General features: G+C 41.1%; 1 protein-coding gene across 1 annotated transcript in view; it reads left to right on the top strand.

The window, feature by feature from the left end:
- LOC137631222 (hatching enzyme 1.2-like) overlaps positions 1-2,667 on the top strand; it is a 17,142-nt gene extending 14,475 nt beyond the window's left edge. The window contains 4 exon segments of the mRNA XM_068362987.1: positions 673-804; positions 806-872; positions 1,877-1,993; positions 2,413-2,667. Coding sequence (XP_068219088.1) covers positions 673-804; positions 806-872; positions 1,877-1,993; positions 2,413-2,534 — 438 coding nt within the window. The 3' untranslated portion in view covers positions 2,535-2,667.
- The last annotated feature ends 8,799 nt before the right edge of the window (positions 2,668-11,466 follow it).

The following is an 11,466-nucleotide window of genomic DNA, read 5'->3' as shown; positions in this document are numbered from 1 at the left end:
TCATTATGTCCACTTCACGCTTCATATCCCTCAGTCATGTAGGCCTGGGTCTTCAAATCCTTCTAGTGTCTTGTAGAGCCCAATTGAAAATTTAGTGAACTAGTCTCTCTTGGGAGTACGTAAATAAATTCTTTATATTACTGTGATCGATTGTCAATTAATATGTGTATCCTTAATATTCTACTTGTTTGAGATCATCACATTGCTGGAACGTATTTTATATCAATCAATGAGAAACAATGTCGGTCTTTGTTCAAAACGATTCAATTTCGAAAGAAAAACTGGACTGTTTTATCTTTACATGATGAGTCCATTAATTTTCCTTCTGTGAGGCAATGATTACTTTCTTACAAAGGAATAAATACAACAACTGTTCTTAAAATATTCTATTTTAATTGTGCATTACTTCTCTTGTAGTGTATTTATTTCCTTGTTTCCTTTCCTCACTGGGTTATTTTTCCCTGTTGGAGCTATCGGGCTTACAGCAGCCTGTTTGTCCAACTAGGGTTGTAGCTTAGCTAATAATAATAATAATAATAATAAGAAGAAGAAGAAGAAGAAGAAGAAAAAGAAGAAGAAGAAGAAGAAGAAGGATAAAAATAGTAACAGCAACAACAAAAACTCGCGGGTTTCAGAAAACAAAAATGTAATAACATTCGTCTTCATCACCAGCTTGACGTGAAGAGCTTGAATCTTCTCTACAAATGTCCTGGCGCTGTACGCTCTACAACCACCACCCCTGAGCCAACTCCAGCACCCACGGACTGCATTGACCTTAATACCTTTTGCTCATCTTGGGCATCGGGGGGGTCAGTGTAATAGCAACCCAGGGTACATGCGTGTCAATTGTAAGAGATCGTGCAATACTTGTGGTGAGTTTTGAAAAGTTTTTATCTCTCTCTCTCTCTCTCTCTCTCTCTCTCTCTCTCTCTCTCTCTCTCTCTCTCTCTCTCTCTCTCTCTCTCTCTCAATACCAAATTATTTTTTCAATCAAGACTCAAAATACTTCTGTAGTTATGATATTCATTTTTACTCTTCTTTGTTGTCAAATTAAAGGAATAAGAGCACAATTATTGAACTCTCTCTCTCTCTCTCTCTCTCTCTCTCTCTCTCTCTCTCTCTCTCTCTCTCTCTCTCTCTCTCTCATAATACCAAATTATTTTTTTCAACAAAGACTCAAAATACCTTTGTAGTTTTGACATTCATTTTACTCTTATTTATTGTCAAATAAAAGGAATAAGAGCACAACTCGCGCTCTCTCTCTCTCTCTTTCTCTCTCTCTCTCTCTCTCTCTCTCTCTCTCTCTCTCTCTCTCTCTCTCTACCAAATTATTTTTTCAACCAAGACTCAGAATACCTTTGTACTGTAGTTATGATATTCGTGTTTACTCATGTTTTCAAATAAAAGGAATAAGAGCACAATTATTGTACTCTCTCTCTCTCTCTCTCTCTCTCTCTCTCTCTCTCTCTCTCTCTCTCTCTCTCAATACCAAATTATTTTTCCAATCAAAACTCAAAATACTTTTGTAGTTATGATATTCATTTTTACTCTTCTTTGTTGTCAATAAAGGAAGAAGAGCACAACTATTGTACTCTCTCTCTCTCTCTCTCTCTCTCTCTCTCTCTCTCTCTCTCTCTCTCTCTCTCTCTCTATACCAAATTATTTTTTCAACCAAGACTCAGAATACCTTTGTACTGTAGTTATGATATTCGTGTTTACTCTTGTTTTCAAATAAAAGGAATAAGAGCACAATTATTGTACTCTCTCTCTCTCTCTCTCTCTCTCTCTCTCTCTCTCTCTCTCTCTCTCTCTCTCTCTCTCTCCTCCACGCTTAAAATGACATGACTAGAAGTAATTCGTGAATCTCTTCCTCCAGACACCGATGTTTGCGGAGACATCGCAGGCAATTGCGGCAGTTGGTCAGCCAGTGGAGAGTGTGAACGCAACCCTGAATTCATGAAGCAAAGTTGTAGAAGAGCTTGTGGTTTTTGCGGTGAGTTTGTGTGTATTGGTGTCGTATAGTATCATTACATTCAACTTACCCCTTTGCTTCCACTTCCAAGTACTATTTCTATATCATTCAATCAGCCTAACCAGTTTCACATTATTTTGATAAATCCAACTGCTTGTTGAGTCCCATCATTATCATTACTATTGAAATTATTATCATTAAAATTATTATTTGAATGAAATTGTTACTATTATTAAAATTATAATCACTATTAGAATTATTAAAGTTGGTAACATTATTATTATTAAAATTATTGAAATTATGATTATTATTGAAATCATTATTATTAATAAAATTATTATTATTATTATTATTATTAAATCATGTCGGAATACGTTTATTTATAGTCATTGTCCTCATTCCTACCTTGAAAGAATTAATTATTTTGTATTGCCTTCCAGAATCTGGTGGTTGTGTTGACGAAAACGAGTACTGCTTTGACTGGGCAGCGAAAGGCTACTGTTCCAGCAATCCTGCTTACATGAACTCCTGTTGCAAAAAGTCCTGTGGCCGGTGTAAATAGGGATTCTTATATTTATGCAAGGATTTGCACCAAACGAGTATCAATCAAGGACAGCGAGTGCACTGAAAGTGAGTCAGTTTAGATGTTCAGAGGAAAAGAAGTAATATTAGAAATTGAAATAGTAATTGTAGTACAGTAGCGGTTAAGATCAATAAAAGTTTAACTCTGGTGTACTGGAACCCTTTTTCCATTTATGTTCCTTAGCTTTCTTGGAAGCCTCCGAAACTCTTCAAAAGATCATGATCGTTTTCATATATTCAAGAAAATGATCAGAGTACACATTTCTAGTAATACCTGTACTATTACTTAAGCATGTTAGTAATGGAATTTTCTAATACTTTGTTAATAATGTTTGTATCAGCTGAATAGCTCACACTTTGATGTAGTTTCACATAATTGTCTTCTCTGACATAATAAGCAGAACCACTAGTAAACAGTATATTGGTAGACTAACCAGCCTTTTAGTATTTTTTTGGTATGGTAGATGCAATTAATTATATAAAGAAAATCAACATATCAATATGGTTATGATGATTATAAGATTGATTGTTATTATAAATATATGTATTATTGCAAATGGTTTCCCTGAACTCTCGAAGGAGGATAAGGAGAGAAAGATAAGGACTTTTAGTTATCATTTTCAAACATGAATAGAAATGTGAACATCATTCAGTCATTTTCAAAGAATTTTTTTTTTTTTTGCTTAACTAAATTTATGTTTAAAAACATACATAATAGCATGCTGTTAATTACTTCCATTAAATTTATATATATATATATATATATACATATATATTATATATATATATATATATATATATATATATATATATACATATATATTATATATATATGTGTGTGTGTGTGTGTGTGTGTGTGCATCATCATCATCCTCTCCTACGCCTATTGACACAAAGGTCCTCGGTTAGATTTCGCCAGACGTCTCTTTCTTGAGCTTTTTAAATCAATACTTCTCCATTCGTCATCTCCTATTTCATGCTTCATTGTCCTCAGCTATGTAGACCTGGATCTTTCAATTCTTCTAGTGCCTTGTAGAGCCCAGTTAAAAGTTTGATGAACTAATCTCTCTTTGGGAGTGCGAAGATTATGCCCAAACCATCTCCATCTTCCCCTCACCATGATCTCATCTATATATGGCACTCAAGTAATCTCTCCTATAGTTTCATTTCCAATCCTGTCCTGCCATTTAACTCCCAATATCCTTCTGAGGGCCTACAAAATCTGTTGGATATTGTTTCATTGTCATACCACGACTCTTGTCCGTTCATTAACACCGATCTCACTAAACTGATATATACCCTGATTTTTATATTTTCAATATTAAACTTAGCCGGTGATCATATAGCTGTCAGCTCTGCTGCCCGACAGAAAAACCTAAGGACAAAATACGCCAGCGATCGCTTTACAGGTGGGGGTGTACATCAACTGCGCCATCTGTCGAGCAGGTACTCAAGTACTCCATGTCAACACAGAATCAATTTTCTCTCTGTCGTGCCACTGGCAAGACCTACTAAATACGCTGTTACTAACTGGATTTGTTTTCACAACTATTTGGTGAAGTACACTATTCTAGTTTTGAGCTTTCGCTATGCAGGGGTTTTATCTTCATCTCAAAACTTGAGCTCGTTTTGGATAGATTTGATTATGGTGACAAAGAGAGTATGGACTCTCTTTCACTTTTAAATGGCCGACCCTTCCCTTAGACGGAAGTGTGTTTAGGTTTTTAGTAATTTTGCTTAACACGTTATAGATCTATATATTTTATATCTCTCCGCCTTTATTAGGCCTCTTCGATTAACTTTCCATTTATTATAAACATATAAAAATAAATTTTTTATGTTTTGTTTATATGCGACCTTTCCTGATAGTAGGCGGTCCTAACTTGGAACCGAAGTTAATCAACGTTGAGCCCGTTATATCGTATTTAGCCTTTAAGGAATTTAAAACTTTTTAAATTTAATGTTTTATGAAAGAATTTCTTTGATAGTCTTCGTACTGTTTTCAAAGATGAACTAACGTTTAGTTTTTTTAGACTACGCAGTTGTTGACGTTCAGGACGTTCAACATGCGCTCTATCGTTACGATAGAGAGAGAGTGTATCACGGTTTCACTTTGCAGTAAGAGTAAATCGATTCTGACGTTTCGTTCATTCTTTCTTAACTTAAATGGTTTAAATTCTAAATTAAAGGAACTTTTTATTTGGAAAACCTTTCAGTTTTTTTCCTTTAGCCAAATAACATGTTTTTTTGACGATATATAATTGGGCTCTTCTCTCAGGTGCGAAATCAAGAGAGAAAGAGAGAGAGAGATAGAGACGGAGGGAGAGAGAGGAGAAAAAACGTTCCGTTCAAGCGGGTAACGTTGTTCTCGTGTTTCTCTCCTCCCTAGTCGCTGTACGGGGAAGAAGGTAAAACGTTTCTAGGGTTTTATTCTTGTCCCCAGGCTATGTGCGGTGAGAGTTTGTAAACGTAGTTTATTTGAACTAGTGTTTAGTCTCTTTCCCAGCCACTGAATTCTTTATCTTTATATATGTTTTCTGTTTTTGCTAGTATTAAAGTTTCGATTTCAGTGAAATAAGTGCAAAACAGAAAATCGAAGTGATAAAGTGATATGCGCAAAGTGTTACAGTGTTGCGTCCGAGGGTTCGTCTGTTCGTGCCTGTCGTTCACCTAGTCCGGGACCTCTTGCAAGCTCCCAAGCCCAGGGGAGAAGTAATGTCGAACGACTTATGGGTTCGTCAGGCCTTGATCAACGAACAGACGTTTCCCTCCGTGGTTTCGGGCGTATCTACCCAAGATCGCCCCACCCCCACAAAGACGAGAGAGCCCATTTACTTCTCGTCTGCGGAAGAGGTTTCTCGTAAGAAACCATGGACCAAGGTCTCGCAGCTCATTAAGCGCAAGTCGGTCCCTTCTGCGCAGGTCCAACGGCCCAGTTGTAGCCACTGGGTCAGTTCGGACTCGCTGCAGTCTTCCGACGACTGCACACCTCCTAAGAGAGGCAAAGTGGTACCGCAACAGGCAGTAACACCGTCTGTTGCCGCACCTGCTGCTGTAGACCCTAAGTGGTCTTTGCTACAGTCTATGCAGACACAGTTAGCATCTTTTATGCAGGAGTATCGTGCGGAGAAGGTTGACGCTGCACCCGTTAGCCTACAATCAACCACGGTTGTGCATACAGTAGACGCTGAGGCTACCTGCTCCCGCACTCCGCCTGTGAGAGTTCCACCACCCATGCGCAGTGTACCCTGCCAGCCGCACGTTGACGTTCACAGACGCACGCTACCCTCCGTTGACGTTCGCGAGTTACCACAACAACAGGAGGGTGGAGTTAAGTTGCTTTGTTTTGACGCTGTGCGTCAACCTCCGCATTCTAGAGTTGTTTTGACTGCTCAGTATAGACAGTCAAAGCAGTCTCGAGTGAACACTGTATGTCCTCACGCACCTGTTGTGGTTGACAGTTCAGTTGTTGACAGTTCACAGACTGTCAAGCAGTTACATGACGTTGCCTCCTGGTCTGCTACTAATGCACCAGTGCTGTATGTCCTCACGCACCTGTTGTGGTTGACAGTTCAGTTGTTGACAGTTCACAGACTGTCAAGCAGTTACATGACGTTGCCTCCTGGTCTGCTACTAATGCACCAGTGCTGTATGTCCTCACGCACCTGTTGTGGTTGACAGTTCAGTTGTTGACAGTTCACAGACTGTCAAGCAGCTACATGACGTTGCCTTCTGGTCTGCTACTAATGCACCAGTGAGAGACTCGCTGAGATAACCTAGCTTTTATCGGACAAGGTTCCTGTAGATGAGAAAGTGCTGTTCTCCCTCCTACTGATATTCCTTTGAGGACTCTGTCATTTGGAGAGGAGCCTTAAGCTGCTTAGCCTCCTATGGACTTTAATTAAATCATGATGATTTTTTAAGGATCTTCGTCCGGATCTTGTAACTGCTGCTCCTCGTTCGCCTAAACGTCAGAACTTACACTAGGCCTAGCTACTTCGAAGCCGTTGTTGTTAAGCTAGTGCTCTCTCGCTCTCCTAGAGAGCGTTACGTTGGCTAGGCGACTGGTTTTTGCACCAGGAGGAGTTTTAGGGATACAGCCTTTGATTTCCCTTCTTTTTAACTGGCTTATAGAGCGAGAGTCTGATAGGACACGAGAGAAGTTCTCGGCTTGGGAGTTCATGCCTCTGCCCAGATAGACTTCTCAATTCTGGTAGACTCACCCTGGCGCCTAGCCAGGAGACGCTCCAAGTTGTTTACAGGTCAACTTCTCAACTTTTGTCGAGCCTTTGAAGTTTTGCTGTACTATTATGTCACACATAACAAGGCTTCCAGGGATGGTAAATGGTTCCGCCTCAGTCGCTAACCCCGTCTGTTGCCACACCTGCTCCCGTAGACCCTAATGGGCTTTGCTGCAAGACATGCAGTCCAAGCTTGTGTCCTTAATAGAGGACTTAAATGCGGAGAAGAACCTTCTGGCCAACAACCTTCCAACCGGTTGGTTGTGCGCCCTGTTGACGCTGAGGTATCCTACTCGCGTCTGCCAGTTGAGGTGGTTCCTCCACCGATGCGACCCAGTGTGGGTTGCCAGTCGCACGTTGACGTTAAGCGACGCTCGGAGGTGGTTGTTGACGTTCAGTGTGTCACTAGGAAGACGTTCAACAACCAGCAGAGGTGACTTGTTGTGACGCAGTGCGTCAACCTCAGCAACCCGGTAGGGTGTTGACTGCACAACCCAGACAGTCTAGACAGTTTCGGGTTGACGCTGTACTTCCTCGCGCACCCATGGTTGTTGACAGTTCACAGACTGTGCAGCAGTGCCATGATATTGCGTCCGGCTCCGTCACGCATCCACCAGTGCGACCGGATTCAGCGAGTCAGACGTTGCCCACTCCGTTGCCGTTTCCTCATCAGTTTCGGATGAGGAACCCTCTGATGAGGACGTTGCTGAACAAGACGATCAACCCCCAGCCCTGCTATCCGTCCAGAAGATGCTGAAGAAGGAACGCTGCCCAGTCAGGCTGTGGATGAGTCTGGTAGGGACACTGTCATCTGTGGATCAATTTGTGTCACTAGGAAGACTACACCTCCGTCCTCTTCTATACCATCTAGCTTTTCACTGGAAAAAGGACAAGACGCTAGAAGCGGTCTCGTCCCGGTTTCCGGAAAGATAAAGTCTTGTCTGACTTGGTGAAAGGACTATATCAACCTTAGAGAGGGTCTTCCCCTGACTGTTCAGACTCCCAACCACGTTCTCTTCTCGGACGCATCGGACGTAGGCTGGGGTGCGACATTAGACGGTAGGGAATGCTCGGGATTATGGAACTCGAGTCAAAGGACAATGCATTTCAACTGCAAGGAGCTACTGGCAGTACGTCTGACCTGGAAAGCTTCAGGTCTCTCCTTCAAGGCAAAGTGGTGGAGGTGAACTCGGACAACACCACGGCTTTGGCGTACATCTCCAAGCAAGGAGGGACCTACTCTCTGACATTGTACGAGATCGCAAGGGACCTCCTCACCTGGTCAAAAGGTCTAGACATTTCACTAGTAACGAGGTTCATCCAAGGCAACTTGAATGTCATGGCAGATTGTCTCAGTCGGAAGGGACAAATAATTCCAACAGAATGGACCCTCCACAAGGATGTATGCAAGAGACTTTGGGCCACCTGGGGCCAGCCAACCATAGATCTCTTCGCAACCTCGATGACCAAGAGGCTCCCAATATTTTGCTCACCAATCCCGGACCCAGCAGCAGTTCATATAGATGCCTTTCTACTAGATTGGTCACATCTAGATCTATATGCATTCCCTCCGTTCAAGATTGTCAACAAGGTACTGCAGAAGTTCGCCTCTCACGAAGGGACAAGGTTGACGCTAGTTGCTTCCCTCTGGCCCGCGAGAGAATGGCTCACCGAGGTACTTCGATGGCTAGTAGACGTTCCCAGAACACTTCCCCTAAGGGTGGACCTTCTACGTCAGCCACACTAAAGAAGGTACACCAAGGCCTCCACGCTCTTCGTCTGACTGCCTTCAGACTATCGAAAGACTCTCGAGAGCTAGAGGCTTTTCGAAGGAGGCAACCAGAGCGATTGCTAGAGCAAGGAGAACATCCACCCTTAGAGTCTACCAATCGAAGTGGAATATCTTCCGAAACTGGTGCAAGTCAGTATCCGTATCCTTGACCAGTACCTCTGTAACTCATATAGCTGACTTTCTCTTATATCTGAGGAAAGAACGATCTCTTTCAGCTCCCACTATCAAGGGTTACAGAAGCATGTTGGCATCAGTCTTCTGTCACAGAGGCTTAGATCTTTCCAACAATAAAGATCTACAGGACCTCCTTAAGTCTTTTGAGACCTCGAAGGAGCGTCGTTTGGTTACACCTGGTTGGAATTTAGACGTGGTACTAAGATTCCTTATGTCAGACAGGTTCGAACCGCTACAATCAGCCTCCCTGAAAGATCTCACCTTTAAGACTCTTTTCCTGATATGCTTAGCCACAGCTAAAAGAGTCAGTGAGATTCATGCCTTCAGCAAGAACATCGGATTCTCATCCGAAACGGCTACATGTTCTACAACTTGGTTTTCTAGCCAAACACGAGCTGCCTTCTCGGCCTTGACCAATATCGTTCGATATTCCAAACTTTTTGTATGGTTGGAAATGAACTAGAAAGAGTCTTATGTCCTGTAAGAGCTCTTAAGTTCTATTTAAAACCTTTACGAGGCCCGTCTGAAGCTTTATGGTGTTCAGTTAAGAATCCATCTTTGCCTATGTCAAAGAATGCTTTATCCTATTTTTTCAGACTCTTAATACGAGAAGCTCATTCCTATCTGAATGAGGAAGACCAAGCTTTGCTGAAGGTAAGGACACACGAAGTTAGAGCTGTCGCAACTTCCGTGGCCTTTAAATAAAATAGATCTCTGCAAAGTATAATCGACGCAACCTATTGGAAAAGCAAATCAGTGTTCGCGTCTTTTTATCTTAAGAATGTCCAGTCTCTTTACGAGAACTGCTACACTCTGGGACCATTCGTAGCAACGAGTGCAGTAGTGGGTGAGGGCTCAACCACTACAATTCCCTAATTCCATAACCTTTTTAATCTTTCTCTTGAAATGTTTTATTATTGTTTTTGGGTTGTCCGGAAGGCTAAGAAGCCTTTCGCATCCTACTTGATTTGGCGGGTGGTCAAAGTCATTTCTTGAGAAGCGCCTAGATTAGAGGTTTTGATGAGGTCCTGTTGTATGGGTTGCAACCCTTGATACTTCAGATCCTAGGGGTCGCTCAGCATCCTAAGAGGATCGCGAGGCTCCGTAAGGAAGACGTACTTAAAAAGGCAGAGTAATTCTTCAAGTCGACTTCCTTACCAGGTACTTATTTATTTTATGTTTGTTATTTTGAATAACTGCTAAAATGAAATACAAAATACTTAGCTCATAATAATGTCAACATGTAATGCTGGTCTCTACCCACCCCCCTGGGTGTGAATCAGCTATATGATCACCGGCTAAGTTTAATAATGAAAAATGTTATTTTTATTAATAAAATAAATTTTTGAATATACTTACCCGGTGATCATATATTAAAGGACCCTCCCTTCCTCCCCAATAGAGACCCAGTGGGCCGAGGAGAAAATTGGTTCTGTGTTGACATGGAGTACTTGAGTACCTGCTCGACAGATGGCGCAGTTGATGTACACCCCCACCTGTAAAGCGATCGCTGGCGTATTTTGTCCTTAGGTTTTTCTGTCGGGCAGCAGAGCTGACAGCTATATGATCACCGGGTAAGTATATTCAAAAATTTATTTTATTAATAAAAATAACATATTTCAGGCGATTTGATTTTCAAATTTTACTTAACCTAGCCCTTGTCTGATTTGCTTTTTGCAATCTTTTATTTAAACTCCAATTCCAAAGACCCTGTATTAGAGATCATAGTTCCTAAATAGTTAAATGATTCTACCTCATTAACCCTTTCTCCTTCCAATATTTCATCTTCCTTTGCATATTCTGTTCTCATCGTCTTTCTTTCACTTAATTTGAACCCAACCTCATGTGATATTTCATGCATTCCGGTAAGCCTGCATTGCAAATCCTATAATGTTCTGCTAATAAGGACAGCATCATCAGCATGCTGTAGGTCAGCTAATTTCCTATTACCAATCCAGTCCAATCCTTCTCCATCACCCCCAACTGTTCTGTGCATTACAAAATCCATGAGGAGTATAAACAACATAGGTGACAACACATTCCCTTGGAGTACTCCACTGTTCACTGGAAATTCATTTGATAGGACTCCACTAACATTAACTTTGCACTTACTATGCTCATGAACAGACTTGATCAAAAGTACACACTTAGGAGGAACTCCATAATAACGCAGGACTCACACAAAATTGTCCGGTGCACTATATCAAAGGCTTTTTCCATAGTCCATAAATGCCGTCAAAAGAGGATTTCTATTTTCTACACATTGCTGTACATATCTTGAAATGAAAATTGGGTTAGTACGACTTCTACATTTAATAAAATCCTGCTTGTTCATCTCTCACCTTTTTATCAATCTTTCCACCTTTTTATCGAACTTTCTCCGTAGTAAGATGCTATAGATAGTTATATTGTAATCAAGTGGCTTACCTGAGATTTTAAGGTATGGTTTGCTATGGGAATGGTTCCAGAGGAATAGATGAGAGGAATAATGATTTTGTTTTATTAATATAAATGCTATAGAGGGACCTACACAAATTATAGGGTTATAACATTTATTGGTAGTGAGGTACAGGCACTATCCAGGCATGTTGGGTGCTTGAAAATAAGATACTGTAGTTTTATCAGTTTTTGCAAGTTTCAAGTGCAAAAAATTATTTCAAGAATAAGTTTTCCTTGTCCTTTTTTATGGTCCAGCATTAGCGCAG

The sequence above is a fragment of the Palaemon carinicauda genome, chromosome 39 (assembly GCF_036898095.1).
Source record: "Palaemon carinicauda isolate YSFRI2023 chromosome 39, ASM3689809v2, whole genome shotgun sequence".
In the NCBI taxonomy this organism is placed as follows: Eukaryota; Metazoa; Arthropoda; class Malacostraca; order Decapoda; family Palaemonidae; genus Palaemon; species Palaemon carinicauda.
The sequence above is the reverse complement of the archived record's forward strand: the minus strand, read 5'-3'. Positions and strand labels throughout refer to the sequence as shown.